At 33.6% G+C, this 15,377-nt stretch overlaps 3 protein-coding genes across 4 annotated transcripts; 1 reads left to right on the plus strand and 2 right to left on the minus strand.

Moving 5' to 3' along the window:
- Positions 1–855: 855 nt before the first annotated feature.
- Positions 856–5,131, minus strand: LOC107413172 (pyruvate kinase isozyme A, chloroplastic). Its single transcript, XM_016021050.4, has 6 exons — positions 4,345–5,131; positions 3,178–3,268; positions 2,840–3,033; positions 2,598–2,719; positions 1,776–2,254; positions 856–1,534 (listed from the first exon to the last, which is right to left on the minus strand). Exons 1-6 carry the CDS (start codon positions 4,951–4,953, stop codon positions 1,233–1,235), a joined length of 1,797 nt encoding a protein of 598 aa, XP_015876536.2. The 5' UTR covers positions 4,954–5,131; the 3' UTR covers positions 856–1,232.
- Positions 5,132–5,947: 816 nt separating this feature from the next.
- Positions 5,948–9,336, plus strand: LOC107413166 (uncharacterized). 2 transcript variants are annotated; one of them, XM_025071822.3, is made up of 3 exons: positions 5,948–6,204; positions 6,422–6,617; positions 8,788–9,336. In XM_025071822.3, exons 2-3 carry the CDS (start codon positions 6,426–6,428, stop codon positions 9,145–9,147), a joined length of 552 nt encoding a protein of 183 aa, XP_024927590.1. In that variant the 5' UTR covers positions 5,948–6,204; positions 6,422–6,425; the 3' UTR covers positions 9,148–9,336. The 2 variants fall into 2 exon arrangements, with proteins under 2 accessions (XP_024927590.1, XP_015876531.1); XM_016021045.4 differs by having other exon boundaries at positions 5,951–6,204; positions 6,391–6,617.
- A 69-nt stretch (positions 9,337–9,405) lies between these two features.
- Positions 9,406–12,143, minus strand: LOC107413167 (guanine nucleotide-binding protein subunit gamma 2). Its single transcript, XM_016021046.4, has 4 exons — positions 11,476–12,143; positions 9,931–9,983; positions 9,757–9,801; positions 9,406–9,660 (listed from the first exon to the last, which is right to left on the minus strand). Exons 1-4 carry the CDS (start codon positions 11,611–11,613, stop codon positions 9,576–9,578), a joined length of 321 nt encoding a protein of 106 aa, XP_015876532.1. The 5' UTR covers positions 11,614–12,143; the 3' UTR covers positions 9,406–9,575.
- Positions 12,144–15,377: the final 3,234 nt, after the last annotated feature.

Genomic DNA, 15,377 nt, shown 5'->3' on the forward strand with positions numbered 1-15,377 from the left:
CACTAAAGGGTTAGAATAATCAAAAACATTAGTCAATATGTGCAATATACCAAGTGAAACACCTACTTTAAAAGAGGGATAATGAAGTGGGTAATTCCTGTTCTACCACTCCCATTCTTGTTTTACCATGTTGACTAATTCCAATTGGTTTTCTTTCTTCCTTTCTTTATTTATTTTAGAAGAAAATTACAATTGGTTTTCGTTCTCCCCTCAATTATATATATATATATATATATATATACACTTTACGCAGAAAAGAAAGAAACAAAAGAAAGCTAAACAAAAAATTGAAGATGATCACAGTAGGGAGTGGCCTGGTGGCCTTCATGGACAGTGAAAGCCCATGCTAGATCGCAATGGGACAAAAACATGTTGATTTAATCCAAAACCTCAAACCCTTTGTCATTTCAGTTTCGTTCATGATAATTTATGGAAAAAATTTAAAATATATAATTCTTTTATCAATATTTTTTTTGGTCATAATTGATCAAATAGATCTTTCCCAACTGAGGGCCTGTGAAGATCCTTATAGAGATGGATCAAAGGTGTTATAGATAATAGATCCCAATGCAAATATAATCACCCTTGTCAGAGAAAAGAAAATGGGCCCAAACGAATCACAGAAAAGACAGTTCATTGAAGGTTTATGGCCATCAAGGTTCATTGAAGGTTTATTCAATGATCAAAGGTTCATTGAATAACACTGGATGCATGTATTTCTTCTTCGCCTTTTTGTTATTATTATTATTATTTATTTTTTTGGTTTTTCTAATGATTGTATATTTCTTTGGCCATCATTGCATTTTTCCACTCCTCTCAAATACGGGGCTAATAACAAAATGGAATCACTTACGGTTTTTGCTTTAATCAAATTTCCAAACCATTTATTCTCAAAAAGGATACTTTTAAGTTTGAATCAGATTACAACAATACATAAAGAGTAAAACAAACAAACCAAAAGAAAGAAATACATCTCTTACCTTAAAAAGGGGTTCCTTTTCTCAACCTTAGCAAAGTAAAATTAGAGGATATGAATGTGAGCCAGAAACCCAAGTGGCATAAACTCATCAAACTCTACCGTCGATATGAACAACATAATTTAAGCAGGGGTTCAGATTGGCAAGGGACGGAAACTTGATTGACATCATGATTACTCTTGAGTCTCTTTCCACCACCAACCATATTGTTGAACCAGCAGAAACTGATATAGCTATTTGATTGCTATTATTTTCTTAAGGAACATTCATAACTTGGATGGACTGCAACATGTCTGAGACAGCAATAACAAGGTCACCTGATTTTATCAAATTTCTAGCCTTGAGCAACGAGAAGGTTTTGTTGAGGTCGCTTTCCATATCATCGGAGAAGCTCAAACGGAAGGGTATCAGACCCCATTGTAGGTTCAGACGTCTCCGTACAGATGTTGTACTGGTAAAAGCAAAGATTGGGCAGTCAGGTCGGCATCGTGACAGTAGAGACGCCATGTGTCCAGTCTTCGTGTAGACAAAAAGTGCATCCACCTCTAAGTTATTAGCTGCCAAAAACAGAATCCAAACAAAGATGAGAAACAACAAAAATAAAGATCTAATAATACTTTTTTTTTCCCTCCAACTCCACGTATCATACAAAGGTGTAGACAAAACAAGTTTTTCACTTTGACGCTCTAGGAGTAGAATGGCTACAAATTGAATATATAACACCATTGGTAAGTAACTTATAGCTCTAGTGCTGTGCCTAGCAAAATCATTGACAGATATCAATCAGAGAATCCTTACCCATCTTGGCAGCTGAGATGCAAATCTCCTCCGAAATACTGTCTGCAAATGAAGAATCAACTTCTGGAAGTTCCATTGCTTCATAGCGTTTCTCTTCCCTCCACCACCTCTCAATTCTCAGGCTAACACTTCTGAGAACAGCCAATGCTTTCTCTGGATACTGGCCCATAGCTGACTCACCAGAGAGCATCAAAGCATCTGCTCTCTGCCTAACCGCTTCAGAAACATCAGCCACTTCAGCTCTAGTGGGTGTAGGGTATTCAATCATAGATTCAAGAAGTTGAGAGGCAACAATAACTGGCTTATTTAGCTGCCTGCAAACTTGCACGATCTTTTGCTGGGCTGATGGGACCTGTTCCAGTGGTATCTGTGCACCCAAATCTCCTCTTGCTACCATTGCTCCATCTGATGCCCGAATGATCTCTTCCAAGTTCTTCAATGAGTCAATACTCTCAATCTTTGCAATGACAGAAATATCACTGTAAAAGAAAAATAGTCTACTTAGCCTTATCTCATAAATTCATTAAGACAACAAACACAAATATGCATGGAAATAAGCCAAAGCAATGGTATTAACCATAGTGGCTTCAGTACAAATGGCATAGTATGATAGATCTCAAATTAAATAGTTAAAATGATAGTAACATATTAAAAGAAATTAAACAAAATGCAAGCATATAAAATGCATATAGAAGCCGTCAATAACATGACAACAAAAATAAACAAGCGTAATATGTCAAACAAGGGTGGGCTTGTAGGAAGAAAAGGGAGAAATGGCACAATAGAAGTAGATGAGGCTGTAATACATATCATAGTGCTTACCTATCACGAGATCTTGCAGCAATGTAGCTTTTAAGATGAGTAATCACTTCAGCAGACTTGACAAAAGATATGGCAATAAAATCCACACCCTCTGCAATCCCAAAATCGATGTCCAACCAGTCCTAAATAAATAAAAGGTTTGAGTGTGAGAAAAAAAGATACAAGTCCACCATTAAGCTTCTCCGAAATAAACAAGCAATTCAGCATGCTAATCATCAAATTCTAAAAAATGATGCACTGACCTTGGAAGAAATTGTGGGGAGCATGGCATTGCGTTCCCGTACCAGACTTCCATCCCTCCAGAAAGTCAAATTAGCCCGAGGCAGCAATAGTCCAGGATCAGTACATCGGCATTTAACATCTGGACCAATCTTCTCAATCACTTCAAACCTCACCATCCCACCATCCACAAGGAGTTCATCCCCCACTTTAACATCTGCATCACATTGGGTCTTATATTACTATTGATTGAATAACTTCTCTGTATTTATCAATGCACTGACAAACAAAATCATGAACTTGATTACAATAAAAACAAAACATGTTACTGAAGAAAAAAATATAATTTAAACATAGTAACCTTCAGCAAAGCCTTCATAGTTCACATTGATGGTATGTTCTGGAAGAGTTGAATCAAAAGCTCTAACACTGAAAGTCCAAATCTCACCATCCTGCACGTAAAAAATTAAACAATCACAATATGGTCACAATGGAAACCTAGGATCTTGTTAAAATAAAACAAGGTATGCATTGCACTACAAAAATATGTAATTTCTTGAGAAGTGCCAATTGAATGCTACCTATGACTGATGACACCGATGTAGCACGTTAGGTTTAGGAGATCCTATATTAAGACAGTGGTAAGATGTTGAAATTGGCTGGTTAACAACTGAAGTCATTTAATTACTGGTCTACTATCAATGTCATCAAACTATGTAACAAAGATAAAAGCTTTAACCATAGATAAATTGTTAAGATGACAATGGAAAATAACTGTTTTCACCCACTTGCAAAACAATTAACATCCTACAGTGTTTATCAAAGTCATAGAACTCTAGAATGTTGCCGCCAGTCCTCCTTTTTGGTATCATTGACAGATAACTAATCTCTACTATTGTTTATGAATGATCAGATTCATAGCTTAAATTTCCAATTTAAACTTACATCTAAGATGAAGAACTGATTCAGTTTAGTATATTTGACAAAGAATACTCGTACATCTACTTCAAAAACCAAGGTGTGCCTCCACAGTTTTCCAACTCATTTCATCCGGACAGGCACCTATATCTACTCACGCAGTTTTGGTTACTCATGGAATTGGTCTAATCATGGAATTGGTCTTTAACTCTTATGACCATAACAGACACAGATTACGTTTTAGGGTGGTCCCAAAGAAATCAAAATCAAAATCAAAAGACAATGCAAGAACATGGCCAATATCCCAAATGCAAAAGCAATTCTGCTAAGACCTAAAAATTTGATATCTACAATCACCAAGACATTGCAACCTGTAGACCGAATCACAACACCCTGTTCTAATTGGGAACCATTAAGAAAAACATGCCCTTCAGATGAAAACTGTGAATAGCTTATCATAATAATGAAGGGATTTTTTTTTTTTTTTAAATGATAAATCATTCAAAACAAACTTCATTTTAGACCCATGAAAGAATTCAACGAAACAACAACAATTCAAATCAAACACTAAAAAAAGACTCAAAATTTAGTAATTTTTTTTTTTTTTCACCTCAGCTTTGGCAGAAGAAGCCCCTCCAAAATCACCCATATGAATTTCACTCCCTTCAGTGTCCATCATAATAGCCACAGCATAACCCTTCTCTTCATTCAGCTTCCTCACCCGGTCAATCACCGTCCGATGCCACTCCCGCGTTCCGTGACACATATTAATCCTCGCCACATTCATACCTCCGACCGCCAGAGCCTCAAGCTGCTCGAACCCAGAAGTTGCGGGTCCGATGGTGCACACAAGCTTCGTCCTCCTTGTACTCCTGAAACCATTTTCCTTAAGCTCAGCCTCAGTCACCGTATCGACCTCAATCGAGCTCAAATCGGGTACAGCCGCCGAAGTATACTCCGGCGAAGCATGGGATAATACTCCCCCTCCGACCCCACCTCCGGTTCCATTCTCGGACACCAAAACCGGGTCGAGATCCGAAGACAGAGCCTTCACGGTGAGATTTGGGAATGAGGCGACCGGGAAACGGCGGTAACCGACTGGAATCGAGGATGGTTTGAGAAACGAGGTCTGGAAATGTTTGGGAATTGCGAGACTGTTGTTCGAACGGCAAGAGGAAGAAGAAGAAGAGGGGGTGAAGAGGTTCACAGACTGCGACATCGTACTTTTCCGAAAAATGGTACAGTCGGAGAAAAAAGGTTGATGGAAAGTTTGAAGCTTTTTTATGAGGGAGTGAGAGAGTGAAGGCGGAGAGATCAATGGCGGCCAAGTGTTCGATCTTTTGCTTGTTCCAAAAACTTCGAAGATGTCGCCGTGGTGACGGTGGGGACGAGAAACGACATCTAACGGCTAACAAGGATCGAAATGGTTTTTAAAGTGAAATCGGTCTTGGCTTATGTGGATTGTTTTGATTGGGTAAGAGCTGTGATAGTAAAAGAGGATGAGTTGTGGTTCTGTCTGCGTAGGATTGTTGCTCTAAAATCTCGTTTTTTCTTTCTTTTTTTGAGTTGCCAGATTTGCTAATTATTTGACACGTGGATGGATTAGATGTGTGTTTGTATTTAGTCTTGGCTGTGATGGTTTAGCTGCCAAATGTACCAAACTTTCTATTTTTCCCTTTTTTTTAACCCCGTTTGGTTACTGTTTTTGGTCAATTTGGAGTATATGCTTGCTGGACTAGAATCTCCAAAATATAATGGTATATACAATGTACTCTATTTTTTTCTTTTTATTTTTTTGGGTGAATTATATAGTATGTACTTTATATTACTTGCCGAGTTAAAGAAAAATATATTTAAGAAATTAGGAGTTCATTAAAATTAAAAATATAATTAAAAAGTTAATTTAGTTCTATTATTGAAACTAATATTTTTCTAAAGGGGTTATAAAAAAGTATACTTGTTATTTTGATTGTATATTAATACAAAACAAGAAATTGGGCTTTGTGTTGGGCTAATTTGTTGGGTTCAGGTTTGAGTGTGGGTATGGATATGGACCAGGTGCATAGCCTCTTCACAGAGTCAAAAAGCGGGTGCATATACACGTAATTACACAAAGTGGGTGAGTCAGCGACCATAAATACACGTAAGCATGTATGGTGGGACCCAGCAAAGAAGCTGTGCAATCCAGCTTCTTTCTCTTTTCTCTCTGCTCTACGGAAGCAAAGAAAATTTCATATCTTTTATATCCCATTTTTCAATTCTCATATTACGCACAGATCGGTTACTTTCTTCTCCAACCAAAAATATTTTTAATTTTTAATTTTTTTTTTCTTTGATTAAATAATTTCGCGACCAGACTTAGGGTTTTCTTTCTGGGTCTGAAATTCTCTGTTTTTTTTCCCAAACCGGTGGAAAACCGCACCGATCATCGATTCTTGTCCTCTTGTTCATCCTCCATCTTCCACTTCGGGTACGATTATCGTCCTTCTAATATTTCATTTTGCTTTTATAATTTTCCTTTTTTCGATCTGCAAATTTTATTTATTTATTTGTTTATTTTGTTTATTTATGGAAATCTGGATTTAGATACTTTGCAATTTGTGGGTTAATAAAATTTTTTTTTTCAATTTCTGAAATTTATTTTTGTTTTTTTTAGGTTTTAATTTTTTGGTTTGGGGATTGTTTAGAAAGATGGGTGCTTTCATATCAAAATTTTGGTTTATGCTATTTCCTGCTAAAGAATATAAGATAGTGGTGGTTGGGCTTGATAACGCTGGGAAGACAACTACCCTATACAAATTACATTTGGGAGAGGTTGTCACTACTCACCCAACCGTCGGCAGCAACGTGGAAGAGCTTGTCTACAAGAACATTCGATTTGAGGTACTAAATTTGTGTTTTTTTTGTTTTTTAATATACTTTTGTTTGCTTAATTAAATTTCCTTTTTGGTTTTTTTTTTTTTTTTTTTTTTCTTGACTATGTTTGCACATGAAAATTTGGTTATGGTACTTATATATGTAGACGGTTATCTAATTTCCCAAGCATAAGTTTATGGGTTTCTGGTATCTGGTATTTTTGGCTAGTAAACCTGGTTTCCTTGAGTGTGTTTAGGGTAAAGCTTATCAAAGAATGTGTTTAATGGTTAGGGAGGAGATTTGAGAGCTGAATTTTGCCTTCTCACAAATTACCTCTTATTATTAGGTGTGACATGCGGATTTTATTCTCTAAATTGAACATCGGTGTCATTTGTGGCTGTTGGTGTTTTTTACAGCTTGTTTCATTGGACTTGTTTAGATCTTGAGCTCGGTGGTTTTAGATCTTTGTGTCAAAATTATATTAAAAAAATTCCATGGACGGAGGGGCCTACTGATGGAAGAGGAAGTGATGGTCAATAACGGTCGAGAATTAATTGTAATCATGTGATATAGAGGATCAAGTTCGAATTTTTGTTCCCTAAAACATATTTTGATTGTTCCATCGAATTGATAGAGCATTGGAAGGAAATTAAGAATACCATCTTTCTCCTTACTGGTTCCCCTATATAAAATGATAGAATATTTTGTTCTCTGGTTCTCTTTGCAACCATAAGATACTTGGCAGCAGGTTACACTGCAGTAGCAAGCTTGATATTGCTGGTGATGGAAAGAAATAGGCGGATTCTTTCCTATGGACCATGGCACATCCCATGAATTGGATTAGGATATCTAACCTGCATTTGGTCAGTCCCACAAATTTATTCCAATGGTCCATTTGATAATTTGAAAGGATTAGGATATTTAGGATAGACTGACCAGATTTGGTCATTTTTGCCTATGACAAATTTGTCCCCAATGATTATTTGGATAATTTGAAAGTTATATACTTCATTTGAGAGTGCTTGTGAGATGAGATCTTTGAGGATACTTGTTCATTTAGATAGTGGTGGTGTCTGAAAGCAACAAGTGTCTATCGGGAATGTAGGTTTAGATTATGGAACGGTTTAGGGACATAGAAATCAGTTTTAGATTTATTTGATCCTTGTTTTGGGCATTTCATTGCAAAAGCCTCTTGATCTTTCACCACTTTATTTGGAGTATAATGTTACTTGTCTTCTCATGGGAACTCAAGACGTTCCATAGTATTGTTTTCAAATTCTATCATGGAAGAAAGCAGAATAGTTATAGATTATGACTTAAAGGACTTAAAGGTGTTTCAGATGTGGATTAAGGTATAGGATCTTCAGTTGCTCTAGAATGTTGCTTTTGTTTGCTTTGGCTTTATTCTCATCTTCCATAACAATACTGTTGTTATGGTTTATAATATTATGTTGCTTTATCAAGGGATTCACTTTTAGGTTGGAAATACATTATATTTGTCCCTTTATTCCTTTTTGAAAATCCCCTTAGCTATATTTATGATCTCACTTGTATTAACTTACAGAAATCGTGACAATATAATAAAGGAGGGTAATCTCATTTTTGAACTTTCCTACTTTTACACAATCAGAAAACAAAAAACAGTAAATGCTGATGCATGTGGCTCATTAACAATAGTCTGAAATATTGATTGTTAACTTATAATTTACAAATCTGCTATTCACCAAAAAATTTACAAATCTGCAACTTTATTCCTGATTTTTTATGGTTAGGACTAGGAAATCAAAACTTGATATTACAAATTAATAATACACTCCTTTTTTTTTTTTTTTTTTGGGTAAATAAATCAATAACATATTCCTTACTTTTGTGTGCATAATACTTTTTTTAAATATTTTTTTTTCTTTTGAAAAATAAAAGAGATGTGAAGTTTGTTACGTTCCAATAGTTCTGATCTGGTCCAGTAATTTCAGATTCGTCAAACAAACATATGAAAGTAACTTGCTGACAGTTGTCTTGACTTCATCCTTAAAATAGTATTTTAAATGTGGGATATAGTGGAGGAAGATCATTGCATTGGGCATGCGGAGAGTCTCATTGGCCTCATGTCTTATTGTTTATAAGCATTTTTCTTGTTTATCTTTTGTTAAATGCAAAGCAGATAACGATGATTACATACCATTGATTTTCATATCAGGTGTGGGATCTTGGTGGACAAGAAAGGCTAAGGACATCATGGGCAACATATTATCGTGGAACTCATGCTGTCATTGCGGTTATAGACAGTACTGATAGGGCCAGGATTTCAATAATGAAGGATGAACTCTTCAGGTTGCTGGGACATGAGGATCTTCAACATTCTGTTGTACTAGTTTTTGCCAACAAACAAGACCTCAAGGATGCCATGTCACCGGCTGAGATAACCGATGCACTTTCTCTTCATAGCATCAAGAATCACGACTGGCACATCCAAGCTTGCTCTGCCCTCACAGGAGATGGGTTGTACGACGGTCTTGGGTGGATTGCTCAGCGGGTTACTGGAAAAGCACCCACTTGAGATAAGGGAAAAAAGGGATTCCTCGTATTTTCAAGGAATGGAGACCATGTGATGTATAAGCCTCTTTTGTGTAACATCAAACTCTTTGAAAGCTATTTCTTAGCAAATCTGTAGATTGTCTTCAATTTCAACTTCCTTGAAAATTGTTACATTTTGCATGGTAAAGCTTTTCATAAACACTTTTATCAATTTGAAAATTGTTACTTTGCAAATTACAGTGAATCATTTTAATTGAAAATTTGTCACTCTGCACACGCATTTCATCACCCTCTTGCCAATGAGAAAGCATTGCTATAAATTGTCATCTGCACAACGGACCATATCAATCCATGAAAATTTGCACAATCACAGTAATGTAAAATTGTAATAGTCTGTGAATTGAAGCCTCTCTGAAGTAACGATGAAGTCTTCGAATCAGCAACTAAACATCATAGTATCCAACATCTGCAACCTTTTGACTCTTGGGGGCCTTCAAACCAACGATCCCATAATGGATTAATGGGATCTTTCGTTCTGTAATCAGAGCAGATAAAATATTAAAATATGTCAAAATAAATTCTGGCTAAATTTATGAAAAAAAGACTAGTAGGGTTAGAACAGAGGAATTACACTGGAAGTAGTGGATCAGGTTTATTTTCTATGTAACTCAGCATTCTGTAACACAAGAAAACAAATTCAGTTTGTGAACTGCTTAAGAATAAAAATAAATAAATAAATAAATAACAAGAAAAAAAAAAAAAGTATGTTTGTAGATGCATTATCAAATGCTATAATAGCACTTACTCTTTGCATGCAGCCGAGGCCCTCGCCATCTTTTCAAGCTGTTCGATCTCTTCCTATATAGAATATAAAGAGAATTTAACTCAGCACAGAGTCTTAGAGACTAAAGTTACTGGACAAAAACAGACATGCCAAAATGACTGTAGTAAATGCATCTATCTTCATTTTTATTGAAATTGTTAACTTTCTTTCTATTTCCTATCAAGCTATAGCACTTCTTCCAGTTAAATTTTGTCCGTAATCGGTAAACCTTCTTGGATAAAAATCTGAGACAACTTTCTTGGACAGTTTTTTTCATGTCTCTCCAATCTAATAATTCTTCTAGAATAAGATCATTTTCCTAGGATGATAACTATTCAAAAAATAATTGAAACAATTTACGCTAGCCAAATACAGATTTTCCCAGAGAATATAGCTTCTGAAGCCTACCGCATTCACTAGTTACCATAATTTTTTTCACAGGGAGAATTGCCATAGCTCTGTAAGTTACCAACTTGGTAGCCTGTTAAAATGAAGACAAGAAGTTTTTTACGGTGTTTAGAAGATTTCTAAGTACACAACTTACCATCCTGTAATTTATTAAATGCAGGCTTCGACTTTGAGTTTCACAGACAACTCCAGTAACTGCCCAGTAAGATTGATAAAAATTGACTGACACATGAAACGGCAGTTTTCTTCTAAGATGCCAGGGCACACATATTTAACTAATTCCTTTATCATTTATTTACTGCTTAATCAAATTAAGGTTCCACACCTTGTATAGTGAACAATGCCGCAAAAGTAAAATGCATGTTTCAGGAATCCAGAACAGGATATGCAAAAGATCTTTTAGAAAAGAAATGGTTAGCAGAGAAAACCGAACCAATCAAATTCAATTATATAGAATCTTTTAAGTATAAAACTAACATTTAATGGGACAAAACCCTCCAAAAACTCTGCACATTAAACCAGAAACAGCCACGCAGCTAGTAACATTAAGATGCAGGCAATCTCCAGTTAAATTCCACTCAGAACTTCCCTAATTCTCTAGTGATCATTAGAAGGAAAGCAATCAACCAATTGATCCATAAAACAGAATCAAAATTTAGTAAGTAAGTAAATATGGCCCCATCACTCCAATAGTTCTGTAATGTTTTTCCATATGCATGAAGTTAATTCTGAACTGCTCAAAAACTCTGCAGCCAATTTGTACAAATACACCAGACAATCGGTATTTCAATTCAAATATGTTCATAATTCAATTTTATAACTAAATCCATATAACAAATTTCCTCATCTGATGTCAAACTTAAAACCCCAATGAAATTCCGGTGACAACACATGACAAACAACTATCTCAAATTCAAGTTCTTAAAATATCATCCAATTCTCATTCACGCAGGCACGCGATAAACATTTTCCACAAAAACACAAACAAGATCATATACAGAGACACCGAAAAGAAAAAAAATAAAAAATAAAAAAGTATCATTCTGAGAATTGACAGAGTTCCAGACCCCAATATATAAAATGAGACAAAAAGATTTGAAAAAGAATAAGCATACTGACCTCTAAGCATCTAGCTTCTTGCTCGAGCCGTTTCAACTCAGCCTGTATCCTGTGCTTGCCTCTGGTATCAGCAGCTGACAAGGACTGAAGCCGGTGAGTTATCGGACTGGCGGATTCTGAGCCACTCGATTGCATCATAGCAGCAAGAACAACAACAACAACAACAACAACAGCAGCAGCAACAACAACAACAACAACAGCAGCAGCAACAACAACAACAACAACAACAACAACAAAAGCCAAATAAAGAGCCCTAAACTTTACACAGTTAGGAGAAGAAAAGTTGGGCACGAAAAAAACAAAGTGATCGTCTAAGGTACTCAATTGCAAGGGAAAATAAGGACGACCCAGAAATCTTCATGGACCCCACTACCTCTTCCCTACCAAAACACAGAGACCCTTTTCACAAAGAGACGGATCTAAGACAAAATAGATAGGGAGTGAGAGAGAGAGAGAGAGAGAGAGAGAGAGAGAGAGATAAAAAAGAAGAGTTGGGGTTTCCTGGGCTTGGTCGTTTCAACAAACACCAAAAAGGTTAAAAAAAAAAAAATTAAAAGTTTTTAAAGGAATGAGGGGGAAAAAGGAGAAAACTTTGCTATAATTTTTTGTTGGGTCTTTTTTGGAGGAAAGCTGGTTTTCTTTTTGGTGCTTCTAAAAATCTAATTTTTTCCCTTCGTTTTTTTTTTTTTTTTTAGTTCCTTCTTAATTTATTTATTATTTGTCTCTCTCACAAGGCACTGTTGGTTTTTCCTTCAACTTTTTGCCGCCCCACGCGACGTGTTCTCTGTGTATTAAACCGTGACAGAGAGTTGGTAGCTTCTGCGGCGAACCCTGCGGCCAAAATCCCAATCGGTCTTTTTGGTCATCTAATTTTTCACTTGCTTTTTAAATTTCTGTCTCGTTGCTCTTAAAGAACCACAATTTGACGTAGAATGGCTATACAGATTCTTTCTCCTAACAAATAAGATCAACTTGTACTAGTAGTCTCTTATTTAATAACATCGTTGACATTGATTATGTTTTAAATATATAAATATATATATTTATTTTTGGGGCAACCTTTGCATATTTTCATGAACTATGTTTTCATTTTTATTTTTTTATATTAGAGACATGAGGTTTGATGTCGCAATTATTATCCAAAAGAACATGTGAATTTGCTAGTAAGCCAATTAATCAATTTTTGAGGATTTTTTTTTTCCTATTGAATTATTAGTAATGTTACAAAGATGCCCAATTGTATTCAAGTGTATGAAGATAAAAGGAAAGTGTAGTAATAATATGACTGTTTTGCATGTTCCAAAAACAACTAGCTAAATTTTAAATTTCTCAACTTCTTCATATTATATAAATTATGTAGATAAAAATTGTACATTATTATTAAAAAAAAAAAAGAATGAAATGTTTGTATGATTTAAAAATAGTTGTTAGCTATAATTATTCAATGTAAATGTTTGTAGAATTCTTTTGTTTGGTGAACAATGTAAAAAATGTTAGTTGCAATCGTTGTTATTTTCATAACAAAAAAAGAAAAAGAAATATTAAATTAAAAGATTGTAAAATACACGTAGACTTCAAATTAATTAAATGTGATACATTTTCTTTGATACTTGACAACATATAATTAGACATGTCAATGTCAACTGAAATTAATAACAACATTAAATGATATAAAAAAATTAAAAAAAAAAAAGGCATGAATTTATTATAGGGAACGATTTGGAAGTGGATTGAGTCGTAGCTCGGAGCGTGAGGCCACACTACAAAGGAGCGCGCGTTGGAAAGATAGGGATGTTCGGTACGATGGCAGTCCACTCAAGGTTTCGGACAAATCGTTTTCATTCGTAGAGCGTGTTGAACACGCGGATTCTGGCTGCTGCTGCTTTCCTACGGTTTTGGTTAGTGCGCGTGCTGTTCCCTCCACTCTCCTACCTCATTTTTTCCAAGTCGAGATTCCATGCTTCCTCCTCTCGCCACGTAGTCTGTGTGTTTTTGGTTTTTTTTCGGGTGAATTTGTTCAGTGTGTTCAAATTGACATATTTTAAGATTAGCAGATTCATGTGGATTGGGGTCAACGTGGCAAACAAATTGAGGTGTCAAAATGTAAGCAGTATAAATAATTAGTTACATATTTTGTTTAAGTTTTTTATTTTTAAAATAAATTGATTTATAAAAGAAATACTTACGATGTTTCATAGGTTTGTTAGAAATAGATATTCATTTTTACATTTAGATCATATTAATTTGATATTTGATTTAGATATTATTGTTGAAATAATTTTTTAAAATAATATCTACATATATAATATGACGTATTAATTTTCACAAAATATACTTCTATCAAATATGCTTTAATCTATATTTAATGAATATTTTGATGCAATGTTTTTTTTTTTTAAATAATAAATTGATTCTTAAAAGAACACTTACCAAGTTTTATTTGTTTGTTAGAAGTAGATATTTATTTTTATAGTATCTAGATCATATTAATTTGATATTTGTTTTAGACATTATTCTTGAAAATAATTTTTTAAAATAATATCTATATGCTTTATGTGATATATTAAATTTCACAAAATACACTTCAATTAAAGATACGCTAATTTATATTTTATGGATATTTTAATACATGTAATATTATTTCTGTATTAAAAAAAATAATTCTATTATCATAATGTCAATAGCATAAGAATTTTAATTAGTAACCATAAGTGCTGACTGTGAAAATGTATTAGTTGACTATATATATATATAGTGCAATATTAAAATTTAAAAAGAGTAAAGTGAACTGTTTATCTATTTACATCAATTCTAAATAAATTTTCAAATTACAAATTTTAAAATATTTCAAAGACAGATAAAGAAATTCCTTATAATTTAAAAAGATCAATAATTTAACAAATGTAGTGAAAGATCTAAATGAAAGATTTTGGAAAATTTTAAACAATTTGAAAGACATTTATAAAAATTAATTTTAAGATTCCAAATTTTAAAAATTTGTTAAGAAACTAATATGGAAACTTTATTTTAAACAATGGAGTTCAAAATTACCATCAAAACTAGGTAAAAATGATTTAGAATAAAAATTAATGAAATTTTAAATATTTGGAAAAATTTTAAAAGCCTTTATAAAAGTTAATTTCAAAAGACCAAATTATTATGTTTGTTGAAGAAAACCATTTTTAATACTTTTTTGAAACTTTGGTATATGTAATCTTCACAAAAATATATAAAAATAATATAGAAGCAAGATTTTGAGAAATATAAAAAACCTTTATAAAAGTGAATTTCAAAATTTCACAGTCTTATATTTGTTCAAAAAAATCAATTTGAATACTTTATTTGAAACAATCGAGTTTGAATCACTAAAAAAATTAGACGACAATGATTTGAAATAAAGATTTGATAAGATTTTAAATTTTTTTATAAAAGTTAATTCCAAAGGTTCAAATTATTACATTTGTTCAAGAAAACTATTTTTTATACTTTGTTTTAAACTTTGGATTACTTAACCTCCATAAAAACGTATAAAAATTATATAAAAGCAAGATTTGAAAAAATTTAAACATCGGGAGAAATTTAAAAACTTTTAAAAAAGTTAATTCAAAGATTCCAAATTCTTGTATTTATTTAAGAAAACCAATTTGAATAGTTTATATGCAGCAATGGATTTCAAAATCACCAAAAAAATTATACAAAATTGATTTAAAAAAAAATTTTGATGAACTTTAAAAATCCATGAAAATTTTAAAAACACCAAGATCAACAAAAGAAGAAAAGACAAAGAAAGAATAACGATAAAAAAAAAAAATTTGACGCCAATAAAAAGACAAGCTTAAGCAATGCTTTTGGCTCCAAGTAAGACACATACCTTTGCTTAGTATTTTTATATGTACATTTTT

The sequence above is a fragment of the Ziziphus jujuba genome, chromosome 3, assembly GCF_031755915.1.
Source record: "Ziziphus jujuba cultivar Dongzao chromosome 3, ASM3175591v1".
Classification (NCBI taxonomy): Eukaryota; Viridiplantae; Streptophyta; class Magnoliopsida; order Rosales; family Rhamnaceae; genus Ziziphus; species Ziziphus jujuba.